Source organism: Cupressus sempervirens, chromosome 3, assembly GCF_028749045.1.
Source record: "Cupressus sempervirens isolate cs-2001-9-10 chromosome 3, ASM2874904v1, whole genome shotgun sequence".
Taxonomy (NCBI): Eukaryota; Viridiplantae; Streptophyta; class Pinopsida; order Cupressales; family Cupressaceae; genus Cupressus; species Cupressus sempervirens.
Window position 1 is genome coordinate 542,807,939 of NC_143120.1, and position 13,571 is coordinate 542,821,509.

General features: G+C 34.8%; 1 protein-coding gene across 1 annotated transcript; it reads right to left on the reverse strand.

Annotated features, from left to right (window-relative positions):
- Nucleotides 1-2,208: 2,208 nt before the first annotated feature.
- LOC149567565 (uncharacterized) lies at nucleotides 2,209-12,773 on the reverse strand. Its single transcript, XM_089820786.1, has 3 exons — nucleotides 12,235-12,773; nucleotides 3,950-5,561; nucleotides 2,209-3,780 (listed from the first exon to the last, which is right to left on the reverse strand). Exons 1-3 carry the CDS (start codon nucleotides 12,470-12,472, stop codon nucleotides 3,627-3,629), a joined length of 2,004 nt encoding a protein of 667 aa, XP_089676912.1. The 5' UTR covers nucleotides 12,473-12,773; the 3' UTR covers nucleotides 2,209-3,626.
- Between the last annotated feature and the right edge of the window lie 798 nt (nucleotides 12,774-13,571).

Sequence of the window (13,571 nt, forward strand, 5' to 3'; positions counted from 1 at the left end):
TAGATAAGCATGCCAACAAAAATAAATATAAAATTCCAGTATGAAATAAAATTAATATTTTTAATAAGCAATTATTAATTTTACATAATTTACATTTTAAAACTAATAAAATATCAAATATCAAATACAAATTTGATATAAAATAAACTTCAATAGAATTAAAAAGTAAAAATTAAAATTTCATATAAATAAATTGCAATATAATTTTTAATAAAGATCTGAGATTAAAGAATGTCACGATTAAATAAATAACACGGATGGGAGTCATTGTCGAGCTGTCGAAAGTTACTAGCATAAATCTAAGATCCTCTGAAAATGATATACGCAATGCTTTTCTTGAGTTAACCGTATTATTTTCTACTACGGTAAAGCTAACTGGTATGTAGGATAACTCCATCCCTGAAATATCCCTCAAGATTTTAAATATTCAAGGACATTTAGTAAAGTTCAGTTTAAATCTGTAACAAATTTGTTGACTCTTATCGCATTTTGGTTTGTGGCCATCAAACCATAGCCGCTGTCGCCTCTTACCAAAGGAAACCAGTGTGTAAAACTAAGGATTTTCCTCTCTTAAATTTGTGAAGCTTTCAAAGAATTGCAGCAAAAGCTTTTCCAGCAGAAGCTAGGAACCCTATTTTCAACCCTGCCTTTATTTGCCATATGAACCCGTCATTCCACATGTGCACGTAGCCCACTTCTCTTCTCCTCTTCTTCACTCCACCTCTTCCCATTAACAAGTACAGTTCCTTTGGCGTGCGCCGCCTAGGTAGTGTATATATATCGGAATACGGACGGTTCCACGAAGGGGATAAAAAAACCATTGTTTTTTCAGTTGCAAGGGAGAAGAGCGACAAGAGGGTTTTTATGTGTGTTTATAAGCTGATGTCGGAATGGCTGAGTACGAAGGAACGCCATCGCATTTCCAGCAGTTGCATGAGGAGTAAGAGCAGAGAGGGGGATGCCACAGTTCAACTTACACTATCTCCTGCAGCATCGGAATATTAAGTCGTTGAAGATGTTGAAAGATGCAGCCCTGACAACGCTTTTTCCTTGATGAATTTAATCTCAGGTGCGTCTTGGGGGTAAAGGCAACCTTTCCATGTGATCAGATGCTCAACCCTGACGACTTGCGGAATCTCAATGTCAAGTAACCGTCTGATTTAGTTGCGAAAGTAGCATTTCGCAGTGCCTGCGGCTGCAGCAGTGGCAAATAGTCAGAGAATAAGTTCATCTGAGTGCTGCCTGGCTATAAATTTGGGGGTTCGTCTGTCAGAAGAAACTTCCAGAATGAAGCTGGAGCAGTCTACAGATTTAATTCACTAATTTTTTAGATAAAAAATTATTTTTTTATCCCTGGCAAAATTACTGCCAGCAAATCAAAAATTAGAAATTTGTGATTGAAAATTAATCTAAAAATAAATAAAAATTGAACTTCGTGAGTTCACTAATTTTGGTCACAAAAATTAATTGAGACCTCAACTGAGAACATTAGTTCCAGGGACTACTAAATGCTGTGGTTAGCACTGGAAGCTATGTCCCGTGAATTACGCAGCGATGGTAAGGGCCATTAAACTAAACTAAGTCGCATAGTTTTACCTCCTATTATTAAAGATGTGTGATCGAGTTACACTGCCCTTGTATTAAACATAATACTCCTGTATGTTTTGTTGGGACTAGATCTTCCTGGTATCTTTTGCACTGTCGATCAGACAAGTGTATCCACTTTTTTGCATTATTACTGTAGGAAGGCAATAGAGAAAGACCTTATAATGTCTATAGTAACAAGGCAATCAAGTAAGACCTTTAAATATCGCTACACTAGCAAACAAAATACAAGCGAAAAATGTCCTGCGAGATTGTTCATTCTTATGTTTTCTTTGGCTGTCAATGTTAAGCCTCTCAAAGCAGAGCGGTCATAGAAAAAAGTTAAAAGTTAGACAAGATTTATCTTCTGATTCAATTTTGCCTAACATGTATTCTCTTAACAGATGGTATAATAGCTTTTAAAACGATTACAATAATAGTACTCAAGCCCTTTCTGTTTGCAATACATCACAAAATATAAGACTACTCAACATAACTCACACAATTCAGTAAACAAACATATCGTTGGTACACAACAGCATACAGATTTGAACAGTTTCTTCTCATCGATCATAAGCTTTTTAAGACCATTTGCAACTTCACTGTGGACAAAATGGCAAATCCTTAGACAAGCAGAACAAGAGTGTACAAACTCTCAATATAATGCATATACAACAACATACAAATTGTTCGTGCAATTGTGCACCCCAAGCAGAGGATACTAGCAGGCATAAATGCAACAAGCTAGCTATTTAGACTAAAACAAAAGAAAAATTTATCTTCAGTTGCAAATATTCTAGCATGAGCATTATACATAAAAGTAAAATATATGCCCGCAAATGTATTGCTGTCCAGCATTTGAATAAAATTTGGAACTATAATGGGATTCTCATTCGTCTCCGGCCTATGTATCTGTTTAGTAGTCCCACCAAGATTGTCAATAGTCGGTCAAATATAACTTCTGGCAACATACCCAAAGTAACCCTGGATAACTATGATGGTCAAGCAAATAGTTGTCATCAAACCACCATAGCAACCACAGCGAACTGATGTAGCCAGTTCTCCATGAAATTTGGAATCGAAAGGATCATTATATTCTCTCATACAACACTGTTCATTGCACTGGTTTCTCCATCAAACTACAGAAGTAGATATAATCAGACCAATGATCATAATACATGAGCCCATAGGTAGCATTAGTTTTATTTTATTTGCAGTCGTTTAGCTTCAACTGATTTATGACCAAGTATCATCCAGTGCAGCCTGATGTCTTCTGTAGAGAAACCCTGCTTCTAGATATTCTCCCTGCCCTTACATGCCGTCATACACCACATACGCACAAAGAATATCAGCATCTTCATGCCAACTTCTATAACATGTCACATTCCACAAGCTCTAGGAAACCAACAAATCATACTGTAGTGTCTTAATTCCAATTACATTTTTACAAACATAAACTTTCCAAGTTTAATCTTTTACTAAACTCGCTCAAACATTTCAAGGCTGACATACTCATCCTTACTACTAGATGTTTGGTCAAACCCTCACATATAACTCTAGGAAATAATATTTTAGACCGCATTGAAAGGAAGGAGTTTATTTGTCAAATATAACCAAGATGTTCTAGCACTGATCCCTACTAGCATGCCCCAACTTTCTTCAAATACAGCAGCCAATACCACAAACTCTGAGCTTCCCTGAAATGAAAAACATTACATCCAAACTGAAATAGAATTCCTTCCTTCAAAGCAATCAAAACAATGCTCTATTGTATCACAAGTGCCACAAATGCTTCAGATGTCCTGTCCATATCAACACACCGTCATGCATTTTGTAGACTCATCATATCCAGTATATTTCATGACCATTATATCCAGTATATTTCATGACCATGAGCATGATCCAGATACTCTACCTAATCTGCTACTACTTCCAGCCACTAGCCCCATATATTCTATTTAACATGTTAATTTTAGGAATACTATCTTCAATATGTCTGAAAGCAAAATTATTTTCATAATATAAGTCTTAGCTCCAAAATCTTATGACCTAATTTGGATAGACAAAGGTTGCCACCCTGAATAATGATGTCTTAGCCACCGTCTAGCATTAATAGAAAGCTGCAACATATGCAGAATTTCCCCTATTGTCATACTTTTCAAGCAAAATGACTTCAATATTAATGCTGCATGATACCTGCCATACATATAAATTGTCATAACGAAATGAGCCATTGTGTTCCAGTTTTGAAGATGGATGAATCTAATAATTTAGAAGAGATGAATATGAAAAGAAAATAAAACACAAATTTCATCTTCCGAAAAAATGTTAAATTTGCATGATAAAATAAAGTTATTAGACCCACCGCTTCTCAGATTTCATAATTGCCTCGGACCCATCTGAACTCAAGAGGAACTTGCGAAATTCCTCCCAGACTTCGCTTGGATAATTATCATGAATGTTGAGAGGCTCCACGCATTTCCAAATCTGAACATTAAGAGGAAGATATAATAAAGGTCCTGCTCCTGGTGGTTTCAGTGTTACTATTTCTTCTTGCTGAAGTGAATTATCCAGCAGCTCACGAACATTAAAATTAGAAATATGCATCTCTCCATATCTGATGCAATCTTCAATATTTGCTTCTGTAGGTGCCATCATATTCTGTTTGAGAAAGTCTAAGGCACGTAAAGTAATACTTATTTGAGGCCGGCGAGAAACCATAAACTCTGATGAGGTCTGCTCCAGAGGCCTCCTTCCTATTGGTGGGCCACGAATGTTTGAATTAAAACTCATAGGATGAGGTTCCTGACTCGGGGGAAACTGCCGTTGCATTTGATTAGAAATGCCATGGGCAGCTTGCACATTGTAGCTTTGCTGTTGCTCCGGTGCCCTTGAGACAGAAGGATAACTTGCCCTCATTGTACCACCTAAGTTATTCGTTGATGTATAAACTTGAGTATGAAAATTTGAATGTGGTGCACCAAAATTACCTGTAGATAAACCATTTGCAACTTGAGGCAAAAAGTTAGGCCTTGCTCCACCAGGATTATCAGTAGACAAACTACTTGGAAATTGAGAATTAAATTTTGGTCTTCCTGTGCCAAAGTTATTTGCAGGTAGACTATTGATAACTTGAGGCTGAATATTAGGCTGCGGGTTCATAACAGCATTTGGTCTTCTAGATTGAATTGGACTTCCCATACCTGAATAACTTTTATCCTGAGGGTCAGGACATGAACTGGACCTCATGGATGGATTAAAAGAAGTTTTGGAATCAGGTGTAGTCTGCTTAAAATTATTGTAGTCAACATTCCTAGTAGATGTAGACGATAAAGGCCTTACAGTATTAGAACTACCAGGTACACTAGAACGTGAATGTAATGGAAAGTTACTACTTCCAGAAGTTACTGTAGGAAGTTTTGTTCCTGCAATGAAGTTAAACTCCCTATGTCCATTTAGATGCCCTATTCCATTGGCAGGAATATGGTTAGACCAATCTGGCCGGAGCTGGGCAGTGTCATGAAAATTAGATTCCATGGAATGTGTAGTGATATTGTTCGCATGCACTTGCATGCCTGGAAGTGGTTGCATGCTCTGAGAAACTGAAGATTTCAGATCTAATTCTGAAAATGCACGCCTCATCTCTAAAAACTCTGCTCTTGCACAATTTACAGGAGGATTAGAATTAAGGTTATTGTCTGTTTGTTCAGCATCAATCGGTGGATCCTGTAATGATGGCTCACCCCTTGCTAAGTTGGCCCATTGCCAAATAGTCCTTGCCGCTCCTGTAAGAGATGCAGAAACATTCTGAGCAGGTCGAGCCAAAAGTATATTGTACCTCCTCTGTGCAAGTTTGTGAAGGGCATTGGAAAAATCCCGGTCACCAGAAATAAGCATATAATTTGCAGGAGCAGGATTGTCAACAGCCCAAAATAACATGTCAACTAAAATAGCTTTATCACTTGCATCCTTCACACCTGCACCATATTCATGAAATTAATTTCAAATATATAAGGAGCTAAATGCAAATCCATTTATTATAGATTATCAAAAGCAAGCGTGTGTGTGTATATATATAGTACTATTTTCACAATTAAAGTTTCGGTTTACAAGTAACAGACAATACTCCAGTAAAACATGCTTAATATATATATAAATTCTAGACTATCAAAAAAATATTAAAACTTTTTCTTTCACAAATAAAATTTGAGTTTAAACCAGTAATGCACAACACTCAATTAAAATATGCCAAGACATGTACAACTTTAATGATCTAGATGTTTACAAACTATAAACACCAATGCAGTAATGTCGTCTTCTTACACAAAATCTTACATTCAGTGGTAACAGCAGCGAAGATGCTGCGCAACAATCGGGAAAACAAGCCAGATCACTAATACCCAAAACAATCAGAATTATTGACGATGGTGTTGCTTACCACCTTACTAGATATCTGCTAACACTCTGTGCAAAGAATCCTCATATAAAATTGGGGGTCAGTTTACTATATGAATTTTTTATAGCAAAGCTGTACTAGAATCCATAAATTAAAACAACTTCAAAACGTCAAACTGTATGTTTTAGCTCAAGTTTAACAATTACACGAATAAGATAGATACAAAAGCCCTCCAAAGATATGAATATATGAGCTCCAAGTAGAACAAAATGATAATTCCACCATCTCTGATTAAGTTGTGAATAAAGGTCGGCTTCACAATTGTAGACAGAACAAGTTCCACAAAGTGTCGCACATAGCTTTTTCTGTGGCTCCACATCTCAGTTGAAGGCATAGCTTTTCTATAGCATTTTTAACATTTAAAAGCAGTATTGCCTGTTGATTTTTATCATAGAAGGAGATACAAAGCGCATTAAAGGTTTTAAAATAGCGGAATTGAACTGGTCAGCACTTCCCTACAGCGGAAGCACAATGAACTGGTCAAGGGTAGTGGTAAGTGCTGTACCTGGGAATTTCATCACAAGCCTTTTCCAATGATAATAAGAAATGTATTTATGTGATTCCGGATGGATCAAACAAATGTGCAAACTTCTTTGTCATTCTATACATTTTAGTGTCTTATAAATGGACATTTCAAAAAAAGTGTTTAAAATCTAGATCACACGGTTTGCCTAAGAACATTTTTAATGACAGGGATAATAGATTCCTCAAATCCTTTTGGCAAGAGTTGTTTTGTTTGACTACTATCCATGCCCACTACTATTCCTATTATCACCAAACACAAATGGCTAGGCAAAGATAGTGAATGTGTACGAAAGGATATTTGAGAAACTATATCAAAGATCACCAAGTGATAGGGATTGAATGGTTAGACCCTGGAGAGTATTGCTAGAACACCACCCATGAAATGCCCATTAGCATGATTAGATTTATGCATTGTAAGGATACGATGCATTGATGTTCACCGACTTAGCTGACTTAGTGTACTGACATCAAAGCGCCAATAATCACTGATTCGATGGACTATAGCCGAGATATTATAAGGTCACTTAGCCCAAAATCTCATGAGATGCTTTACACAAGTTGACAACAAGTTAGAGATTATTTGAGGTTAGAAATATGATGTTTTTGTACCTGTAGCATTTATAGGCAAGCCTCCCACTAAGCAATGTTAAGCTTAAAAAAACTCAAAAACGACACTTCTATGGACCATAGACAGTTTTGAGGAGTTGCCAGCAAGCAAGTGGGTCCACAATGTATTTCACTGTGTATTTTTTATCAACATTTTAGATCACACTCCATGATCTATCATCGGGATGAGAGAATGTAAGAATAAAATAGCAAAATATGTAGACCAAGCCTCAATGAACAGACATAAATAATAGGGGAAGGGAGGCACACTAAATGAGGTGAAGAAAATATATATCACAAAGGAAAGTAAAGAATTAAAAATAGATGAGATTTCCACAATCCATAACAATTATAGTGCTTAGTTTCTGGATTAGATTGTGTTGAGATTTTTATCATCAATGTTTTGAAATCTCAAAACAAATAAGAGTGAACCCACCTAGCCACAAAAAACTTCAAAATAAATATGAAAAAACAAATGAATATTTATATAAAACAAAAACATTTATACATCACATAAACAAAATATATAAATATCTTATTTGTATATATTTATAAATATAAATTATATGCATCTACAATTTATTTATATATTTAACTAATAGATAGATGTATAAGTAATATATACATATAGATATATATAAAAAAGAAATACTAAAAAAACTCATACACAAGACTAAAATGGAGCAAAACCAAACAAAAACCCAATAAGTAATATATACATATAGATATATATAAGAAAGAAATACTAAAAAAAACTCATACACGAGACTAAAATGGAGCAAAACCAAACAAAAACCCAAAATATTCTAATGAAATGAAGAAAACAACTACTAAAGAAACAAATGCACTAAACTTAAAAAATGAAAATAAGAACACACACAAATAAGAAAAAGAAGAAAACCTAAAACACACCATTTTTGTAAACAATATCATAACAAGTTGAGGCTCTAATGGAACATTTAAGATATTTGAAATCCTATAGTAAAGAAGTTTAGTTAGTGCAAAGATTCCGACGGTCCTTAACCATAATGAGGTTCTAGACTGCTAAATTTGAAAGATAACAGAGCCATTTGGGTCTCGCAATATCGACAGCATTTGAAAGGCTGGAAAATACATGGCTAGATATGCGATTTAGAATTGGAATATTGTAATGTTTTTTAAAATGGTCATCTTAGTTAGTCTTTTGCTTATTAGGTAGTTTCTATTTTCGTCTTTAATTCACGATTGTTTTATAATACAAATATCATTTTTGTAAATCTGTATAAAAAGCTTTCATCTCCTTTTGTTTATTAATATAACATCAATTTACCATAAACATAACATCAGAGCAGGTCAATAGGATTTCATAAAATTTAGCGAACCTCTTTTGATGTGAAATTTTTATTTTTGGAAATAAGGTTTTAGATTTTTTGAAAGTTTAAATTGTTGAAGGTATTTTATGAAAATTGTATGGTTTGTCATAAAATTACAAGCATTGGAAGCCTGGTGAAAAGTTCTCATAGTGCAATTTCCTACTTAAGCAGAAGTGTCTGATTTTTTAAGGTTGCATGTATTTGCAGGTGCTATTTTACCACACAAAGTTTTGTTTTTTTCCAAAAGTCTCTGATTTTTTAAGGTTGCATGTACTTACATGTGCTATTTTACCACACAAAGCTCTTAGAAACTGATTCTCTGCTGAAATGGTCAGATGCTGGCTCTGATGTGTCCGGATGCTTGGGTACATTAGGATGCTGCACGGATTCTCCCAAGGAGTGCATTCTGGGACTGTGGGTCCTTGGTGGATGCGCTGCAGCACATCCACCAAGAATCCATAGGCCCAAGATGTACTTCTTGGGAGCATCCGGGCGCATCTAGAAAGCACCTGCGGCCAAAAGGCCTTTTAGACATCAATTTTAGCATGTATTTAATTGATGATGATGAGATAGTGGAATATTTTGAGAATTCTTATGATTTTTAATTACTATATTTGATTAGTGAATCTTGAGTCTTGACTCTTGATTGGTTAACATTGAATCATGAACTAAGTTTTGATTTTGTAATTCAAATTGCATTGAAATCTTGAACTTGAGTAATTTTAAATTTACTAATTAGTTATTTCAATTTGTATATTTGTCACTTTGTGTTAGTGAAGTTTGAAGTTGAACAATCAATAGTGAAGCATTATGCTATGGAATGGTTTATTTTTGTATATTTCTTGCTTTTCTTTGCACACATTAAATTATAGTGTATATATATATGGATATATCCAAAATCCCCCAAAAAAAAATTCACGCATCCGCGTATTGGCACCCTGCACCCACATCAGCATCAGAACCAGGATCGGTAACTTGGGCAAAGTTTTGTTTTTTGTTGCAACAATGTTTCTCTAATGGATTTTCATAATTATTTCTTTTTAAAAAATGTTTTAATAATTTTTTAACTTAAAAAAAAATCTGGTGTTTAAAAATTAAAATAAAATTTTCAAAAAAAAATCTGTTGCGTTTTCATAATGTTTTCCCCTAAAAAATCTGGAGGGTTTTGTAATTTTTATCCTTGAGAAATTATGTCTGGTTTTTCCTCCAAAAAAAATGTTTCTAGCTTCTCTAATTTGTGAAGATGCTTGTTCGCATGAGATTTTTTACCATTTAAATTTTCCAAAAAAAGGATGTCTTTTTTGATTTTCTTGTCTTTTTAATAAAAATCGTGGCTTCTTGCAGTCTGTTTTGAGTCATTTATTCATCTGCAAAAGTTCTTGGTGAATCATGGTACATTGCAGTCTATTTAGGAGCATAGTGCTAATCTGCAAAAGGGTTAGACAGTTTTCCTCAAAATCATGATTTCAATTTCATATCAGTGTCTCTCGCTACAAAGAGCGGCACCTTTGTTTACCAACATCAAGTTGGCGAAAAAAAATTATCTTTATTTTTGGTCAAAAATTGTACAGATTCTAAGAAGGTTAGTGACAGACACATCTCAGTGGCAGGATTTTGTCACTTGTTGCAGAACACTCTAAAAAGGGGCCTTCTCTATTTATGCCAGTTGCCTTTTTTAGTTTCTATTGTAGGTTTGTTGATTATAGCTGTTACTAGTTATCTTTGCTACTGAACCTCTAGCATACAGCATTCTGTTTTTATAATTTGTATCTTCTTATCTGAAAAAGTAACAAGAAAAAACATAGAAGAACCTAAACATTAAGACAAGGTCTGCTGCTAAAAATGAGCCAACACCAGTACCTGTAATGAGCAGAGTTACACTAATAAGAGGCATGAAATCTAACCCTGCTTAAGGACAGAAATCACAAAAATCGAAAATAAGTTTGGTTTTGTTACTTCTAGTTTAACCCCGGAACAAGAGCTGGGACCCATGACAATTTGTCAATTTAACCCATGCGGGTTTAAATTCAAAAAAGGTAAAGAAATTTCTATATGCCTAAATGAAAATATCACAATGAAAAGAATATTCATTAAATCAATGAAAGTGTGATATGATATGATATGATAGATTTTAATGACGTCCACGAGACTAAAGTAGTCTATAGGACCCATGTAATCGCCCTCTCGAGTCAGGAGCCAAACTAGTCAGTTGCAAAGTTTTGGTTAACTTGTCTCTTCTTCTCTGAATTTTGATAATCAAATCCGCTGTTCTCTTCACTTGATCTTCCTCAAATAAATAGTTGAAGTCCTTGTTCTGCAGAATTTTTGTATAATCAGATCTGATGTCGTTGTAAGCCGACCATTCCATGACAAAGTGTTGCTCTGTCTCCACTGTTCCCATATTGCAGAATAAACATGTTCTGTCTGCCCACTCTTCCTTTGGAACTTGCCATCTACCAGTTTCACATCGCAGCTGATGTGAACTAGTTCTAATTTGTGCCATCAACATTTTTGCTTTCCAGTTAATAGGTGCCCTTATATAGGCCTTTTCATCATGACTAGAAGTGGGATTAAATTCTTTAATGTAATAAGATTTTTTCCGCCCTATGTGTCTTGTCCACAGAATATTGCGAAATTTTTCATTGACAAATTTTTTTATTTCTTTAATGTTATCCGGGCAAGTTTGGATGTTGATATCTCATTTTTGCATCCATTTGTCATTTTGTTTCATCCATGTGCTTTTCCTCCTCACAAGTTTTTCCTCTATTACCAACTTGAGCCAACGATGTGTTTCCAAACCTTAAGTTTTCTTTAAATAATGTGTGTGCCGTGGCCGATCCTGTGCAAATTGCTCAAACTTTAAATTGATGCTATATTGTCAAACTCCAAATCTCATTTGGAAAAGTCCCAATCTGCGCTGTAAAACTCAAAGATAGACTAACAAATGAATTTTATAGGAAAAAAGGAAGCAATTCACTGAATCACAGTTTAACCTGCCTCAATAACTATCCCGTCAGTTTTAGAAAAGATCCAAGATTCAATCTAAATTCGATCACCAACAACTCTGTGTAGCTATTGCTATTGTTTTTTAACAATTATTGCTTCTATGTATTGGGTTCAATACTTTTATTAAAACATGCTCCAGCATGCACAGCTTTTCAGACATTTAAGTTTATAATTTTTTTATTGAAACAGTTTATTAGCATCCAGCGAACATGAAAAGAAAGGCAAGGAAAAGGTTTAGTTAAGCTAGGGTCAAGTGTGTACCCTGCACCGCCTATCTGTGCTTAGACGTCGGCACATAATCCAAACCCCTAAGACTGCAGTGTTTACAGGGGCCCTAAAACAATAAGGTTTGATGGAAGCACAGACCTTTCACCATTAATACCTTAAAGGTACGCATGCAATCCATACGCATAGCAGAACGAGCGAACAACGGATAAGCATTCAAATGGTTACAACTATACCAGAGAACAACTATTTGATTATAAATAAGCAAAATAGACAGTAATGCACACGAACATACCCAGATTCATACAAAATAATGCTATTTAAACAAATTAGCGTGCGCGGAGGCAAACAACTATCCAGATACTCAAGTTACTAACGACCCCATGGTGTTAAATAATTGAAGGCCTATTTTTACGAGACAGAGGGGGAGCAAAAGAGAGAAAAAAAGCTTTAAAAATAGAAAAGTAGGGTTTGAATAACCTGACGGTATATGATGCAGGGCTATCCCAGTGCTGGAGAGGGCTTCTTGAACACGAGATGTCAGTACTTTGGTATCTCCATATGCATATATGGAAACTGCACCTTTGTAATCCACCTTCTTAAGCGCAGAAGTTATGTTTTGAGCAATTGCATAGGGATCCACCCCCTTTGGCACATTGCAGTTCTCTATATCCCACCACACTGATATTTTTGCATTTGCAAAATCGTCGTCTGCCATTCTTATCACCTGTACAGCTATCTAATGATTCTGTTGCTAGTAACTGGTCACTGCTTCTCTAGCACCGGGAATCCTTTGATCTATACTTGATAAGTGTATAGAAATAGATCACAATTTGCTCCGAAGAAGCCAAGTCGTCAGGCCATTTGACATAGAATTATCATGCATTACTAGTGTGCATGCGAGTTGCAGGTTTATTATCAACAATGTTGGGAAAGCCGAGGGTGGGGTTTGAGGGGACGAAGGAATATAGCTTTATACCCGTCACTCCTTGTCAACCTGGGACTAATTCAGTCTCCTCAAGTCTTTTAAATTTAGTTTTGTGTTTTAATTGGACATGCATGGGTCACAACCCTAAAAAGGAACCTTGCCATTATTTTTCATTCTACCACTTTTATTAATTGTTAGAGAAGCAAATCTAATGTTTTTTAAAAATTAGGAATTGAAAATAAAATTGAAGTAGAGGATTTTAGTGCACTCTTTGTTTTTTAAAAATAAAATATATATAAAGATAAAATATTATTACTCTAAAAAATAAAAATTTTATTAGATTTTTATTTTTTTTAATACTTTTAAGTGTTTGGAAAAGTGAAATGTGTTTTTATTAGATTATTTGTTTGTTTGGCTTCCATGATAAGAAAGCATGTTGTCATTATAGAGTTAAGTCTATTAGCATAACTCGACATACAAGTGGATATTTATCATCTAATAGACGATGTTTTAATATGTTTTTAATTAATTGTTGTTTGTGTTATAATAGTTATTAAAACATGTTAATTAAAAGCACATAACAAAATCATCTATTAGACCAATACCAACCACTTGTATGTCTAATAGTTGAGAAAAAAGTTATTAATTAAAGGATTTATGGAGTTTTATTAGTACTCTGAGTGCCTTGTTACTAAGCCATTTTACATAACTATTTGATCAATTGTTCAAATTTTGTATAGTCAAAGTGAATGATTAATGAAACAATAAAGAATATACATTAGATGTGACCTCAAAATAACCACTTTTTGACCCTTCTATGCATATCGAGTGTAACACCCTGCCAAGGGATCCAAAAGAATTAACCTAAAGTTTTACTAAGTTTGCCAAA